Below are 17628 nucleotides of genomic sequence, written 5' to 3' on the forward strand. Positions count from 1 at the left end.
CCCACATCCAGTGAGATGAGCTCCACCTCACTGTGTCTGCAAGTACAGAAGCCCCTAGCCACATGGTAGCCTGGAACCTAGAGCGCGTGTGCACTCATAACCTCAGGAAAGTCTTGAGGGAGCTGGATGAGGATTCCTACTTCTGCTGAGAGAGGAGCCCATGAGGATGAGGGGTGCTAGGGACTGGCTGAGGGCAGCACAGGTTTCCCACAGCAGGTCCCATTCTACTACTCCAAGAGGCTGGATCTGATATGAGGACAGTGGCTCCACCCTTAGTTTCTCCACCTTCTTTGTTCTAGCTCCCATGGTTTCTGAGTGGGAAGAAATGCAGCCATACAGCTCAAAGCCCTCCTTAAGAACCTGTTCTCATGACTGATCTGGGGTACAGTGTTGGGTAATCTCCCACACGGGGGAGATTAGCATGAGGTGAAGGACTGACGGGATCTGAAGAGAAAGCAGGGTATGTGAAGGAACTGGGAAAGGGGCAGTGGCTGGCTTGGGACCTGCTCAGTAGGGCTTGTTTCCCTTCACTGTCAGCTGGGGAAGCAGGGAAGTTGAGGCCTTGCCAGAAAGAATGCTCATTAAAATGGTGTGTACAGCAGAGCCTCTCTGGAACCGAGGCAAGCACTAACTTTTCCCACTGCCACTAGCTTTTCACTAAAAATTTGGCATTTGATAGAGCAAGAAAAAAAAAAAAAGTCTTCAATTGTGAAAAGGTCATGCATATTTATCCAACTTGATTCCTAATTGGTATTCATGCCTCCCTTGAAAGATCAAGCCTAGGAACTCAGCCAGCACCCTTTCCCTGTGCTACAGGACCTAGCCCGGGCCTGTTGGGTCCAAGAACACCTTCCCACAACTTGTCCCAGTCTCATCTAATCCCAATTCTACCAAGTCTGGATTTGCTATGGCAATAGCAGTCTCTGAATGTTGTATGAATGTCACAGAATTCCTTCTCTTCGTTCCTCACCAAGAATCTCTTGGGTTGAAAACCCTTTGATGGAAAGATGCCCAGAGAATATCAATAGACCTTAAGGCTAATGCTGCCAGGCCAGTCCTTGGAGGTGGCTCTTGACCAGTACTGACACCCCACCACCACCCTGCTCCTTTAGAACTCTCCAGAGAACCAAGATGTATAGGACTCCTGCTTTCCCAAGCACAAGCCCCAGAACCTAGAGTTCCCATGGGCAGCAGGAAATGCTGTTTTGCTTCAGATGGGGCAGTCAGGGCTGTCTGGGAAGAGTCTCAGGTGGAACAGGGAAGGACTAGCTCACCAGAAGAGGAATACAAGAGCCTACCTGCATGGTAAGATTTTTTTTTTATTGAAATATAGTCTGAGCAACAAGAGTGTAGCCGAGAGGAGGAGCTGGCCTTCCTGAGGCAGCAGCAGCTCTAATGGCACAGGAACAAAAATACAAATACCCCAATATCTGTGTGCCACACACCCCACCTGTCAGGGATTGCAAGGCAGCAGCAGAAGGAAAACCCACCACAGCCCCAAAGAGGATCTGGCTCTTGGCACCTGCCTGCCTTGGCCATACTTCGTGCGTCTCTCAGGTCGAAACAGGAGTGTACTGCCATTTTTCCCACCCACAGAGACATGATCAGAGTGACAGGTGAAGTCCTCAGGATGTTTCTGGGGAAAAGAATCAGAGAAAGAAGACAGGAAGGAAAGGGTGAACAAGGGACCTCACCAAGCCAAGCTGGGCAGAGTTCCCAGAGAAATGGCCAGCACCCTTCATTTCCCTCCTTCTTGGGCTCTGAAGGCAGGAAGGAGAGCTCTGTGGTGTCTCCCGATGAACACTGCAGGTAGGAAGCCCAGAGCACAGCTACTGAGGGGTTGCACACTGAGCTGACAGACAGCACTGGGGCTGCACTACCCAAGTAGCCTGGGGCTGGAAGGACATGGATGAGAATTGGGGTATCAATAAGCAGCATTAAGCCATAAATAACAGAAGCAAATTCAGAGCTGTGAAGAATTCTGGGTGACCCCACATTTTGGGGAGCTGGGAGACATCCAGAACCCACAGCTCAGAATAGACACTGCTCCAGAGCACAGTGGCCACACAAACACCGCGACAGAGCTTTTTATTTCCCACGGTCTGCACAGCAGCTGGAGGGTACCACAGCCCGACTGATGGCTACAAAGCCTCTGGTCACACCTGAGGAGATAGTGCATGGCTGTTCTGGTCCTGAGAGGCCTGTGGTTGATTCTGAGGGTCTTGGGCACTGTCTTCATCCAGAGCCAGACCTTGCTGACCTCCTAGGTCAGCAACCAAAGGCTCACTGGCACATTCTTCCAGTCCATTCTCTTTCGTCTCCACGGCTACCTCCTCTCCAGAGCATGCCTCTGAGTCTGGGGCTTCCACCTTCACCTCCACAATGTCTTCTCCCCCTTCTTCCTGGTCTCTCACTTTGTGGACTATGAACAGGTGGCGGTTGAGGGAGCTGGTAGACGTGTAGCACAAGCCACAGAGAAGACACTGGGCTGTGGAGCTGTCCACCTGGTGCTGAGGTATGTGGCTCTGGAACTCAAGTTCCGAGTCTGTGGCGAAGGTGCACTTTGCACACTGAAACAGGGACTTGTGCCTTTTGGTGGAGGAAACAGTCGCACCATTGCTAGTGCCTGGAGCGTCTGCCATTCTGCTGACAGGTCTTTTCAGATGGTTCACCTGGAAGACAAGTGTGAGCAGAGATGAAGCCAAGCTCACATGCACTTTCTGCTCATCAAGTGCCAGGAACTCAGGTGGAGGTCGGAAGACAACTTTCGGGGAGTCATTTTTCTCCCTCCTCTGTGGGTTCTAGGGACAGAAGTATTCATTTTCTTTCATGTGTAAGTGTTTTACCTGCGTGTATGCATGTATACCATGTGCATGCTTGGTGCCTGAGAAGGTCAGAAGAGAGTACTGAATTCTCTAGAACTGCACTTGTGGGTAGTTCTGAACCACCATGTGGGTGCTAGGAATCTAATCGGGTCCTCTCAGTTACAGGACAAGTTCTTAACTGCTGGGCACTTCTCCAGCCCCAGACCTTTCCTTTCAGTGTTCCATACTCATGCTTAGCAGAAAGGTAAAAGGAGTCTCCCCTAGCCCACTTCTCAGGCGTGTTCATCACAGAATGGATCACCTGCTACGCTTAGTCTTTGTCAGCTGGGTCACCTGGGTAGAGGGAAAATGCCTCCTTTAGGCTGACCTACAGATAAGTCTGCAGGGCGTTTTCTTAGACTGACCTTAGATTAGATCTCATTAGACTTGACATGGAAGGTCTCAGCTCACTGTGGGTGGTGTCACCCCTGTGCAGGTGTTCTGAACTATCTAAGAAAGCAAGCTTAGCAAGCTCCAGAGAGCCAGCCAGTAAGCAGTGCTCCTCAGGTTCCTGCCTTCACTTTTGGCCCTGATCGCCTCCATGATGGACTATAAACTGTAAACTGCAATAAAGTCTCTCCTCGCCAAATGGTTTTTGCCCAAAGTCTTTATCACACCAATCAGAGAATAAACTAGGAATCCCGGGTTTTATAATTCCTCCAAGAAACATCTCATGCATGCTTAGCTACAAGAAGGCGGCTGTGAGCTGACTGCACGTCATTGCATCTGTGCACTTCTCTCATCCTACACTCACACTTGATAACGTGCTGGAACCCATCGCCATGTGAGCAAACACAGAGGCTTTTTTCTTCCCCTGGCAGCAGCAGCACACTGACCTATTGTAGGCTGACAGTGTCCTCCAGCAGATACCCAAGTTTCCTCTTTGTCACTGAACACACCGCAATGCCTAATGCCCAAAGCTCTCTAATCGAAAAGTCCTAGGGCAGAACTGCTGTGTCGAAGGGCATGCCTGTTCTCATGTATTGGTGCTGACAAAAAAGAAAAAAAAAGAAAGAAAGAAAGAAAGAAAGAAAGAAAGAAAGAAAGAAAGAAAGAAAGCAGCTGACATTCTACCTACTCTGTGTGCAAAGGCTTCTACTAGCTAGCACCATTTCCTGAATAGCCAAAAAGTTAAGACAGCCCATGGCCTCCAGGTAGCTCTGACCTCCTGAGTCCTCCTCAGAGCACTTGGCTCTGTGCCATGATGGGGGGAGGATCTGCAGCACAGGGCACCAGGCTGCTCTAGAAGCTGACTGGAGTCAGGAAAGGAGCATGCAACAGGAATGAGGAAGAAAGCAATGACTGGCCAGCTAGCCAGCAGAGAGGGGTCGAGACTGGATTCTTTCCACAACTCCTGCCACAGAGAAGTAATAATCCTTCCTTGACAGGGCAGCTCTGCCTGCTGCCTGCCGCCTGCCTGCCTGCCTCAGTGGATTTTAAGGAAACAGAAGTCAGGTTACAGCAGCAAAAGACTGATGGATTTTCCTATAGATCTTTGCTTGTTTCCTTCTTATGCTCAGGGCCCTAATGGGACACACAAAAACTAGTGACTACATTAGGTGTTACTCTGCTTGCTCCATGGTCACAACCACTACTGGGCTCTGGAAGCCCTTCTAATGCCTTTCCAGTCCCAGGCCTCCCTGGGCAACCAGTTCACAGCAGTGATTCCACACTCACCTGAGGGGAAGGTCCACCTGGATGTCTGACTTTGGACGTCTGGCTCAAATCAGGGTTTCTGATACCGTGCATAAGGCTAATGTGGCTCTCCAGGAGGGAGGGCCGAGGAAAGCTGGGGCTATCCTCGGTGCAGTACCTGCAAGAGCATGTTTGAAGAGGTAGTGAAACCCCAGGTTCCCCAAGTCTTCCTCACAAATACCAGGACTGATAGCTACATGAGCAGATAGACCTGCTAATCAAACCAGCAAAGATGGATAAGGGAGCAGATACCAGCAGGTCAGAAAGCTTGTACACTTGACACTAGGCCCTCATCCTAACACAATCCAGAGGGCCCAGTGCTAGGCCAGTGGTCAGTAAGGCCAGAGCACTGTCATGTGTCACCATCTCTACTCTCAGACATTAGGCCCCAGTGAGAAAATCCAGGGCTGGAAATTAAGAGGAGAGAATCAAGAGCTGCCAGGCCTGGAAGCAGGCTCCTGGTTTGCCTGACTTCTCACTTAGCTGGTGTTTCCTCTTGCTTTAGGCCCCTGATCTCATAGCACAGAAGAGCCCCGATGATGCCACAGGCAAAGCTTTCGGAACTTCAGGCTTTTCCCCTCCCCTTTCCAGACTCACCCACAAGTGTAGACCTTCTTTACTGTGTCATGGTTGTTGCGAATGTGTTTGCGCAGGCTGCTAGGGTTGTGAAAGGACTGTTCACACTGCCGGCATGGGTACCGCTTCAGCATCTAAGGGAAGAAAAACCAAGCCCCAAAGCATCAGAATGCTAAGTTTGTTCTGGAGGCTATGGTCAGAGAGAACACCCCCAAGACCTTAACTTAAGTAAGATCTATAGTAGCCAGCCTGTCCACCGCATCAGGAACCCGAGAGGCTAGCCACATAAGAGGGTCCTAGCCCAAGAATCCCAGCGCTACACAGTGGCATGTGGCCACACTTACCCGACCGTGGCTCTTTTTCATGTGAGACACATAGCTCTCTCGATCAGGAACCCACTCTTGGCACTCCTGACAGGTCCAACCAGTGCTCCTCATCCGGGGCCTTGCTTCAGCCCTGCGGTGAGCTTCTGGCCGGCCCCAACGGCCAGCAGTCAGGGAGCTGCCTCTAGCGGCTACATTTGTAGCTGGAGGATCGGCAGGAGCTCGAGAGCCAGGGCGGTTAGAAGACGTGTCTGTTGAAGACTGGAGGCTCGACAGCTCCTCCACGTTCCGGGGAACACCATGGGTGTTCTGGGGATTGGGAGAGAGATTACTGACGAGGCAAGGGAAAGGATGCCCAGAGTTACACCCCTGGCCCGAGGCACATCACTTCTTCCCAAAGTACCTCACCTTGACATGCTGCATTAACTCTGGCTTCTGCAGAAACAGCAGTGGGCACTCAGGGCACTTGAAAACACCTGCCTGTGTCTTGCTGACATTCTGGTAAAAATGTTGTTGAATGTGCCTCTTCTTATTGAAGACCATTTCACAGGAGCACTTATAAATTAGCCTGACAAAACAAGCCCCGGAAGTGTGAGGCAACCAGGGCTCTGCTGGCAGAGTCAAACAGCCCCTCTCCCCTGTCTCTGCTCTCTCTGAACCAGAGTGAGGTTTGAGGAGCCACTAGCCTGAGCCAGTGTTCATCTTTTCCTGCCTTGGGATGTCCTCAGGAGACTCCACACATCTCTCCATAGCATCAGCTCCCCAGCCCATCCTTGTACCACCCTTACAGCATCCAGGCCACCCTCTCTGCCCCACAGGACCTACTGGTCCTGCAGCTGCACTCACTGGGAGGGTTTGTGGGGCTGGGTGGGGTGCTGGGTGGTACTGTGGTCCATCGTACTACTGGCAGTCTTGAAGGCCATGGGGCAGAATGCACATTTGTGGAAAACCTGGCAGTGTCGCTCCTGGATGTGGCTTTTCAGCAAGGCCAAAGTCAGGTGGATGACACCACAGTGAATGCACCTGGACAACAAAAATGGGGGTGCGTTAAGACTCAAGCTGAAGAGGGATGGCAGGCAAGAAGAGAGTCACCTCAGGGTTCTTCTCCCTCATTCCAGCCTATAGGTTGCAGCCTCTGCACAGACATCCTAACATTGTGTTTGCTACTATCTGCACAAAGCCAAGGCACAAGACTCCTTGAGCCCAAGGGCACACCTGGCAGAGAAGGAAAGATAACAACCCTCAGCCCTCCCCAGATTGGCCACCCTATGAACCAAAACTCTGTGCGGAGGAGAATGCTATCTATCAACTGGAAGGGTGACAATACAGAAGTACAAGGAGGGATTTCAAAGGGAAGTTGTAGAAAGCCGTTCCCTTTCCGTGGGCTACCACTAAGAAATTAGGGGTGGCTCACTAATTAGTGCACAACAGGGGTGTGACACCCACCGCAGTGCCTATTGCATTCAGTCAACCTCAAGAGACCAGGAAGTGCTCTCAACAGCAGTGGGAACTGCTGTGAGCGAGAACTGCTCTGTAGCTGCAATGTAATGACAGTTGGGTCTGCATACAAATGGGCTCCTCTATACAGGTATGGGGTGGGGGTATTTATTTATCCATTTATTTATTCATTCATTCATTTACTCATTCATTCATTCATTTATTTATTTAGTGTTTTTTGAGCAGGGTTTCTCCATATAGCTCTAGATGTAGAAGCTGTTAAATTTTAAATTAATAAAATTATATTACAAATTCAGTTCCATGCCAGCAAGAGGACTCAGCACGTCTGGGTTCTTGCTGCCAACTCTTGACCTGAGTTCGATTTTCAGAACTCAAATGGCAGGAAACTACCAACTCCCAAAAGTTGTGCACAGGGCTTCAGACACACACCATGCATGCAGGCACATAGACACAAAGTAAAATCAGTGTCTGACACAGGGAAGTATCTCCATCCTATAGCCACACTTTAAAACAGAAAGAAGACAGTCTTATAATTTTATGTTGTGAAAATATACATTTTTAAAAAGAAATACATATATTATTCAACTTTTTCTATTATCAGCAATAAGAAAACAAATACTACTTAAATAGTGTATCCTTGCTTTCTTATGACATCATTAACCACATTCCATTTTTTTTAAAGGACAGATTGTTTTAAAATTCTAAAACATCTGTGGAAGAGAGGGCGGAAAGATTGGACCATGGCTCGAGAGTGCTTCAGAGCTTGGGCTGCTTTCCTGAGGACTGGGTTTGATCCCCAGCCCCCACCCACGTGATGGCAAACCACCATCCAGAGCACCCTCCCCGGTCTCTGTGGATACCAGGCATACACATGGTTCATAAACATACATGCAGACAAACACCATGATAAACAAAGTTTAAAAATAATAAAACTAAATCTTAAAAGAGAGAATCTAAGATTTGAAAAGTAGGGAAGGGGGCTATGAAATGCCATCTTCTGAGCAAGACACAGCCACTGCCATCAAGAACTCACAGCATCAGACATTGACAGTTGGGTCTGCATACAAATGGGCTCCTCTATACAGGTATGGGGTGGGGCATGTCCCTCATTGCTGAACTATTTGTTACTAAGAAATTCAGGGTGACAGGAAGTCATTGCCTTCAGCCGGGTTCTGGTGATTTTACCAGACAGAATCAATGGACAGTTAGTTCTACTCCAATGCTCACACAGATGACCCTGGTTAAACTAAATAGGTCATAGGGTGAAACCAAGTCATGTGAATCTGGAAAAGATATGTGGAAGGATGGGGTATAGAGGCTGATAGAAACAGAAGGAAAAGCCAGGTGGTAATGATGCACACCTTTAGTCCTAACACTTAGGCAGAGGCAGGCAGATCTCTGAGTTTGAGGCCAGCCTCGTTTACAGAGTGAGTTTCAGAAAGAAAAGAAAAGAAAAGAAAAGAAAAGAAAAGAAAAGAAAAGAAAAGAAAAGAAAAAAAAATGAGAGAGAAATTCGAGGAAAGGGAGGATTAATTAAAACACATATGTACACATATGAAATTATCAAAAAGAATAAAATAATCAAAATTTCAATTTCTTAAAACAGATATATATAGATTGACATAAAATGTAATTATATGATACATATATACAATTTTTTTAGCATTGTCCTTTTTAAAAAACCAGAAAGAATAAGAATACAAACTAATACTATAAACCTGTAGCAGCATTCAATAAAATGGAGCATAGTTATCTGTTTACAAATTGTTAAATAGCATTGCAGCAAAAGACTGGGGAGAAATATCTACAAAGCACGTATCTAACAAGACACTTAGTAACAAATGTTGGCAAAGACAGGTAAAAACTTCACACTCCCAGTTAGGAATTAAAATGGTACAGTTGCTTTGGAAAATAGTCTGTCAGGCCTCATAGAGTTAAGCAGAGTTAAGATTTGGCATTTGTATTTACTCCTATGTGTTCACTTAAAAAATAGGACACAGCCAGCCAGGCGTGTAGCTCTCAGAAACCTAAGGTGAAAGCAAGCGTGTAAGCTTGCAGCTGGGAACCCCTCTGTGCCGTTGGGACTCTAGAACTGACAACTCACAGACGGACTGAGAGGCTTCTCTGGGGGAAGAGTACTTGACTAGCACTTGGGGCCTTGGGTTCAAGCTGTAGAATTTAGGGGGGAAAAGATTAAAATAAAGTATCTTGGCACCGAGCGTGGTTGCACACACCTTTAGTCCCAGCATTTGAGAGGCAGTCAGTCAGACGCAGGCAGATCTTTTTTAGTTTAAGACTTGCTATGGTCCACATAGCAAGTTTCAGGCCAGCCAGAGCCATATAACAAAATCCTGTCTCAAAACAACAAAAACCCAAGATGTAGGAAAACAAAAACAAAAAACAAAAAAACAAACGACACAAACGGCACGGCTCCCTAAATGTTTTGCTATTGAATGAGTTGCTATTAGATTGGACTTGATCTTAGAATTGGCTGTAGGAACTCAAGTCAACGTTTAGAAGGTTCTGGAATCTTTTTATTTTGCTTTAAAAAATGGATTTCTATGTTGTTATTGTTTGTTTGTTCACTTGATTGTTTTTTTTTTGAGACAGGGTTTCTGTGTAACCCCAGCCATCCTGGGATTCACTATGTAGACCAGGCTGGCCTGGAACTGCCAGAGATCCACTTGTCTCTGCCTCCTGAGTGATGGGATTAAAGGTGTGTGCTACTACCACCCAGCAAGGATTTTATTTTTAATTATGTATCTATGTGTATATGTCTGTGTATGGATTTGTTCATGTAAGTTCAATGTCCATAGAGGCCAGAAGAGGGAGCTGGCTCTCCAGAAGCTAAAGTCAGATATAGGCGGTTGTTAGTTATCCAATATGAACTCTCCCTCTGCAAGAGGGGCTTGTGCCCTTACCTGCTGAGCCGTCTCAGAGGGCCACGATTCAGTTCCCAAGACCACATGGTAGAACTGATGCCTGCAAGTTGTTTTCCACAGGCACACTGGCATGTACTCTCCCTCACAAATAAATCAATTACTATTTTTAATCCAAAACACTGATGAGTGTGGGGCAACGGGCTATGCACAGAGCGCCTGGTTTCCTGTCGAGGTTTGATCTTGAACCCTGGGAGAACCCGATGGGTGGAATTCCCACCTACATGGGACTGTAGGCGTTCAACCATGTCACCTGGACATGGTTTGACCATGGCTCCTGTCGAAGTTACCACTCCCACAGCCACCACAGGAGAGGCGCAGCTATTAGCCATGTAGGAACAGCACCAAGCCTTCCCACATGCAAATAAGGTTTTCCCCAAACTCTCAGTCCAAGCCAATGAGAGAAGTACCTGCTGTCAAACCCTGAATCACCCCCAGAACTGTATATAAATCCATCCAGGGAATTAAAGGTACTCGAGAACTACTCCATCATGAGTGTTTTGTTCCAAGAGCTGTATGTAACACTTGGGAAGAGACCTCCTCTCCCAAAGAGCTACCTGAGGTCGCAGCGCACTTTTCACTGGATCATCGGCTTTTCATCAGCCCAGCCGACCCGACTCAGTTCAGAGTGTCTCGGAGTTACCAAGCGACCTGGCTGCACTCACTTCCCTTCACTGGAACCCTCACACCCAGCCTGGACAGAGATCTCCGTGGAAAACCTCTGGTACCCAGGCCCACAGATGAGCCAGATTATATACTCTTGTTGCAAGCTCTTCTGTAGCTTTTCACTGCCCTGACTAAAGTCTACAAGTTTGTCAGGAGACATAAGGTGTTGCCTGGCCTGACCCTGCCAGCTCCCCAGCTCATTTCTCGCCATCCTCCAGGTCACAGTCACATGCCTTTTCCATCCACCTGCTTATCACCCTGGTTATCCCTTTTGTGTTTGCTGTCTCCCTATCTCTACTTTGCCATATATACTCTTCCTTATCCTTCTGCTTGGAAACCTCATAATATCCCTGTGGTGGTTTGAATGAGACTGGCTCCCACAGGCTCATGTTTGAAATGTTTGGTCCCCAGTTAGTAGAACTGTTTGGGAAGGATTAGGTGGTATGACCTTGTTGGAATAGGTCTGGCCTTGTTAGATATGTGTCACCAGGGGTGAGGTTTTTAAAAGCCTAAGCCAGGCCCAGTCCATCTCTCTGCCTGCCTGCCTGTTGCCTTGCTCCCTGCCACGATGTCTCACCCTCTGAAACTGTAAGCAAACCTTCAATGAAATGTTTCTGCTATATGTTAACCTGGTCATGGTGTTTCATCACAGCAACACAACACTAACTAGGACAATCTTTCAGAAAATCTCCTGACCATTTCATTCTGAGTTATTGTGAGAGAGAGAGAGAGAACAAGCGCATTGAACCCCTGTAGCTGAAGTTACAGGCAGTTGTAATATGAATACAGAGATACAGGGAATGGAACCCAGGTTCTCTGTAAGAGCAATCAGTGCACTGAACCACTGAGCTATCTCTCTAGCCCCTAACCTTGAACTTGTTTGTGTGTGTGTGTGTGTGTGTGTGTGTGTGTGTGTGCGCACAGCCGCGTGTAAAATCCTGGCTGTCCTAGAACTCATTCTGTATACAGGCTGTCTCCAACTCTGCCTGCTTCTATCTCATGGGAATTAAAGGTGTGCACCACAACTGCCCAGCTTTGAACTTATTTTTGTAAAGTTTATTTTTATTTTGTCTGTAAGGGGGTTTTGTCAGTGTATATGACTGTATGCCATGTGTTTCCAGTACTTGTGGAAGCCAGAAGAGGGCATCAATTCCTTGAGAGTAGAATAGAGTTGCATATAGCTGCTAGCTGCACTGTGAGCAGAGAACTGAACCCAGGTCCTCTGGAAGACCTGCAAGAGTTCTTAACTGCTGCTCTGTTCCTCCAGCTCCTGGCCTTCAGGTCCTCTTAGTCTCCATGCTTCTAGTCCCTGGAATCTGAGATTATAATCAAGTGCCTCCAATGCTCCACTCCAAAAATATATATACTTTTAAAAAACCAAACTGACAAGCTGGGCATGAGAGTACCACTTGTAATCCCAGCATTTGTCTAAGGCAAGGTGACTGTGAATTTGAAGCTAGCTTGAGTAACAGAGGTCCAGGCCAACACAATGGACTACCCACAGAAACCTTGCCTCAAAAAAAAAAGCCAAGTGTGGTTGCACATGCACATAGTGTACACGTATGTGTATATATGTGTATGCATGTGAATGTGTGTTCATGTGTACACTTACTCAGGAAGCAAAGTTAAGAGGAATGCAATTGTAGGTCAGCCAGGCCAACAGAATAAGAGAGGCAAAAAGAAAAAAACAAACAAAGAAAAAAGCCAAGGAGGGAGTTAGATAAATTGACAAAATGACTAAATATAAACAAAATGACTAAATAGTCTCTTCCCCTTCAAGGCTATTTACTCTAATATTTAATTTTATTTTTGCATTTTTAGGGTTTTCTTTTTTTTTGTTTGTTTGTTTTTTGTTTGTTTTGTTTTGTTTTTTTGTTTTGAGGGTTTTCTAAACTTATTTTTTATATATGTAGGTAGTAAGTATATACACACTTAGATATGTGGATGCAGACCTATGTACAGCTGTATGTAGAGACCTGAGGTTGATACTGGGCATCTTCCTCTAACAGACTTCACTTTATTCACTGAACCCAGAGTATGCCAATACCACGACTCTAGCTAGGATGCTTGCCCTGGGTATCTGCTGTCGCTGCTCCTTACACTAGGGTTACAGGTGACTACTACAGCTAGGCCTGCCTGGCTTTTGTATGGGTTCTGGGGTCTAAAGCCAGTCCTCATGCTTGCCCGGCACGTACTTTATCTACCCAGCCATGGTTTAGTAGAAATGGCCTCCTGTGGTATGGGCTCCCCTTGAATTTGCTAAGTATCCAAGGATGACCACAGCACCTGATCCTCCTGCCTCTACCTCACAAATTCCAGGATTAGAAGATTGTGCCACTACTCTTGGTTTAATATTTAACCTTTTTTCTCCTTTGGTTTTTTGAAACACGGTTTCTCTATGTAATCTTGGCTGTCCCAGAGCTCATTTTGTAGACCAGGCTAGCCTTGAACTCAGAGATCCGAGTACTTCTGCCTTGAGCTCTGGTATTAAAGGCATAGGCTACCATGCCTGGCTATAATATTTAACTTCTAAAAAACTAGTTTTCCCTCTTGTGCCCTTCCTCTCCTCTATAAAGCAGAAATGTCTATCCACACACCAGCCAGCATTGCTTTCATTTGTTTTTTGAGGCAAGGTCTCTGGTAGCCCAGGCTGGCCTTGAACTCCTGATCTTATCTCTACCTCCTATTATGGTGTTAGAAATCAAATCTAGAACCTTTAAGCATGCTAGGCAAACACTCTAACAACTCAACTACATCTCATGCCCACTAGCCAACACACTTGTCCTATTTGGCTGTGTGTGTGTGTGTCTGTGTGTGTGTGTGTGTGTGTCAGTATGAAGGTGTGCATGTGTCACGGTGTGATCATGTAAAAGTTTGAGTGCAGAGGCTGGAAAGCAACCTCAGGTGTCAGTCCTTGCTTTCTACCTTGAGATAGGGTCTCTTTGTGGTTCACTGTTGTATATACCAAGCTATCTTGCTACAAGCATCCAGGGTTTCTCCTACCCCCACCCATCTCACCACAAAAGCATTGAAATTACAAACACATGCTACTATGTACAATTTTACAGAGGTCTTGGAATTTGAACTTAGGTCCTCACTTGTATGACAAATGTTTTATCCAGTAACCCATCTTCCCATTGCCCTACTGGGTCCTTCTAAAAGAAAAATTAACGGCATTTATTGATTGATTGATTGTGTGTATTTGTATATGCATTAGTACATGTGCTATGACGTGGGTGTACAAGTCAGAAAAACTACCCACAGAAGTTGTTTCTCCCCTTACAGCATGTGAGTAAAGTGTATCAGCAGGCTCATCAGTGGGTAACACTCAGCCATCTCACCAGCAACCTCCCTCCTCTGCCCCCGCCCTTTCCCTTCTCGCCCCCAATTGGGTTCTTAAAACCAAACCTCAGTATGAAACAAGTTTCAACCTAGAAAATGGACCTGCCATTGGGCAATACCAGGACAGTAAGCCAGGTAGCACCTACCTGTAGCCCACTTTTCGGGCATAGTGCAGGCAATTCTCCTTTACATGAGTCTGGAAGTAAGCAGAGCGACAGAGGACACCGCACTCTGGGCAGCAGTAGGGGGACTTGTGTGCATGGATCCGCTGGTGTGCACAGAAACTGCACTGGTTGGGCAGCAGCATCTGGCATACCTGACAAGTCTAGGAAAGAAGACCAAGAAAGCAAATGACACAGGTGGAATGGGATGACAGCCAGGCAGTTAATGCCTAGAACCTGGGAGGAGGAGGCACAAGGATTGCTACAAATCCCAGGACAGTCTTTGTTACACACTGAGTGATACCCAGTTTCAACAAAACCAAAACAATAACAAGGAGAAAGGAAGAAAGTAAACCAATGTAGTATGTGATTTATGTAAATAGCCCCAAATAGGCTACGGCTCAGACTCAGGCCGGAGGCATAGCTCAGAGGTAGAGAGCGTGCCTTGCATGCCTGAGGTTCTACACTAGAAGCACTGCACTATAAACACAAACAAACAAAAATCAAACAAGCTAGCCAAAAAATAAGGCAAACATGGTGGCACATATCTCTGACCTTAGTGATTGGCAGAAGGTCATGAGTTTGAGTCCAGTCTGTGTTACTTAGAGAAACACAGGTGTTTGTTTCTTAAAAAGTTAGGTATAGCAGGGCATACCTGTATTCCTAGCACCTGGGAGGTAGAAGCAAGATGATCAGGAATTCAAGGCCAGCCTTGGCTACAGAGTGAATTAGAGACTAGCCAGAGCTACATGAGACATTGCTTCAAAATAAAGATAAACAATAAAAATAAGAGGCCCATGTAAGACTTTTTAATGTAATTAGGAAAGCTTAAATATAGATTTGTATGGGCAATATTAAAGAATGTCATTAATTTTACTAGTTGTGATGACAGCATAGTTAAGTAAAAGCTTAAGAACAAGAAGATACACTCTACCATGTAAAGGCATAATGGTCCATGCCTTTAATCCTAGCACTTGGGAGGCAGAGGGAAGGTGGATGTCTGAGTTCAAGGCCAGCCTGGTCTGTGAGAACTGTGAGAGGCCCTGTATCAAAAAAAAAAAAAAAAAAAACAAGGAAGAGGAGGAAGAGGAGGAGGAGGAGAAGGAGAAGGAGAAGGAGAAGGAGAAGGAGAAGGAGAAGGAGAAGGAGAAGGAGAAGGAGAAGGAGAAGGAGAAGGAGAAGGAGAAGAAGAAGAAGAAGAAGAAGAAGAAGAAGAAGAAGAAGAAGAAGAAGAAATAGACCTCTTTGCTGACATTCTATCCCAGTTAAATGACTCAGCATGCAAGGGAAAGGATGGAAAACACCCACCCACCCATACCCAGTCAAGGCAGGGAGAGGCAGTTTTGCTTCAGGTGCAGACTTCCAGGAGGAAGACATAAAAAGCCAAGCATAATGTTCCTGCTGTGGTGGGGAGCTTCATCCTACCTATCTATCCGAACACCTTTTGCCCTGGCTATGTGGCCTAACACTGGTATTGTCATGGAAAGCCAAGCCTAGTAGCCACCAAGGCTAACTCCTGATCTGAAGTCTCCCTCCCTAGAAAGCACATTTAGCAACAGGAGATATTATGAAGGATTCAGACTAGGCTGAGAAAAGCCCAACAGCCTCCCAGAGCAGTCTCTCTATTATGTCTAGTTGTGCTTTTCTGTAGATCCCACAAGAACGATGTAGTGTAAGAGGTGCCAGCCCTGATTCTATGCCAATTTCTACCTATACACAACTCTAGAATTTGGGTAAAAAGCAATGTGGAAAATGTCATAGACCCAGGCACCAGACCTCCATGGCCAAAGATCTTCAATGACCAAATTCAGAAAAAATAGTCCTAGCCCAACTCAAGTATGCTAGGACATCAAGAACATGGAAGTCCCTGCGAGAGGGTGCTGACTACACTCCACACGGCTCATCACAAGAAAAATGAACAGAGAAGGTGAAGGTAAGAGGCTACAGTGACTGTGGTGGTTTGAACAAGATTGACCCCATGGGTTCATATATTTGAATGTTTGATCATCAGGGAGTAGCTCTATTTGAGAGAGATTAGGAGGTGTGGCCTTGTTGGAGTAGATGTGGCCTTATTAGAGGGAGTTTGTCACTGGGGGGTGGGAATGGGAGTTTTAGGGTTTTCGAAAGCCCAAGCCAGTACCTGCAGACCCAGATGTAGCTCTCAGCTATGTTTCCAACACCATGTCTGCCTACCTCTTGCCATGCTTACCTTCATAATTACAATGGATTAAACAGCTGAACCTGTAAGCCAGGTACAATTAAATGCTTTTTTTTCTGAGTTGCTATGGTCATGGTGTCTCTTCACAGCAATAAAACCCAATCTAAGACACTTTCTCTTGGGTAATTTTTGTATCCTTCATGGCTGTTTTTCTGTCAACCTGATACAGGCTAGAATTGTCTGGGAAAAAGAACCTCAATTGACCAAATACCTCCATCAGATTGTAGGCAAGTCTACAAGGCATTTCCTTATTAATGACTGGCATGGAAGGACCCAGCCCAGGTAGACCAGACTGGACTGTCTCTGCCTCTCATGTGCTAGGATTAAACATGCACCTCCACATGCCTTCTTTAAAAAAAAAAAATCTATTTATTTTATGTTTATATGTGTGAGTGTTCTGCCTGCATGTATATGTATATATGTGTACCATGTACGCATCTGGTGCCTCTAGGTCAGATCCCCTGAAATCGAAGCTATGGGTGTTTGTGAGCCATCATGTAGGTGCTATATCAATCCAGGGTCCTCTACAAGAACAACAGAGAGCTACCACTCTAATCTCTGATTCGTTTTTATTACGAAAAGAAGAGCAAACGAATACCTCCTGGACCAAGGGAACCAAGTGAAGGAGTAAGTTGCCGTGTCGGGCCTAGGGATGGCTCAGTGGGTAAGAGCACTTGTGTACGAGCAGCAAGGACCCGAGGTAGAGACCACCCCTGGGTGCTGACCCACGTGAAAATGCTGTGCGAGACTGGAGCCCAGGGCAGAAATGGGCAGATCCCGGAAACTTGCTGGTCAGTCAACCTAAGCAGAGCAGGGAGCTTCTACACCAAAAAGACCCTGTCTCAAGAAAATATCACACACACACACACACACACACACACACCTCTGAAGGCCTTTTAAAGATGAAGTCTTACTATCGATAACCCTCCTGCCTCCAGCTGCAAAGTGTTTTGACTATAACTGTACTAACACAGCTTGAGGCTGCCTTCTTGACACAATCCTCTAGCAATAGCAATAGGGCAGGGTAAGCACCAAGTGCCTTTAAAAACAAACCACATACCTCACCAACTACAGCCAACAATCAGAATAAGCAGAAAAGCTCAACTCCTTTTTTAGAGTTAGAGAACATGGATGAAGGATGGAGACCTACAAACCCTCTGCATGGAGCCTACATCCCTACCCACTCTCCTTTCCTCCTCAGCTCTGCCTCTGGCCCTATCTCCAGAGAAATTCTGCTCAACAGCTGTGTACTGAGGGGTAGAATGTTCTTAGAAAACAGACTACTAAGGGACAAACACAGTGATTCATCTACTCCCATCCCCAGGTTCTCGGGGTACTTGCCAAAACCATGTTATCATCTTTGAGAGGCCAGAAAGAGACCTAAGC

At 46.4% G+C, this 17628-nt stretch overlaps 1 protein-coding gene across 1 annotated transcript in view; it reads right to left on the reverse strand.

Annotated features, from left to right (window-relative positions):
• Positions 1–1301: 1301 nt before the first annotated feature.
• Znf592 (zinc finger protein 592) overlaps positions 1302–17628 on the reverse strand; it is a 50993-nt gene continuing 34666 nt past the window's right edge. The window contains exons 4-10 of the mRNA XM_021166475.2: positions 14010–14188; positions 6305–6481; positions 5867–6026; positions 5480–5767; positions 5157–5269; positions 4542–4677; positions 1302–2672 (exon numbers count right to left, since the gene is read on the reverse strand). Coding sequence (XP_021022134.1) covers positions 2157–2672; positions 4542–4677; positions 5157–5269; positions 5480–5767; positions 5867–6026; positions 6305–6481; positions 14010–14188 — 1569 coding nt within the window. The 3' untranslated portion in view covers positions 1302–2156. The remainder of the gene's footprint in view (positions 2673–4541; positions 4678–5156; positions 5270–5479; positions 5768–5866; positions 6027–6304; positions 6482–14009; positions 14189–17628) is intronic.

Source organism: Mus caroli, unplaced genomic scaffold (assembly GCF_978045245.1).
Source record: "Mus caroli unplaced genomic scaffold, Mus_caroli_1 scaffold_8, whole genome shotgun sequence".
NCBI lineage: Eukaryota > Metazoa > Chordata > Mammalia > Rodentia > Muridae > Mus > Mus caroli.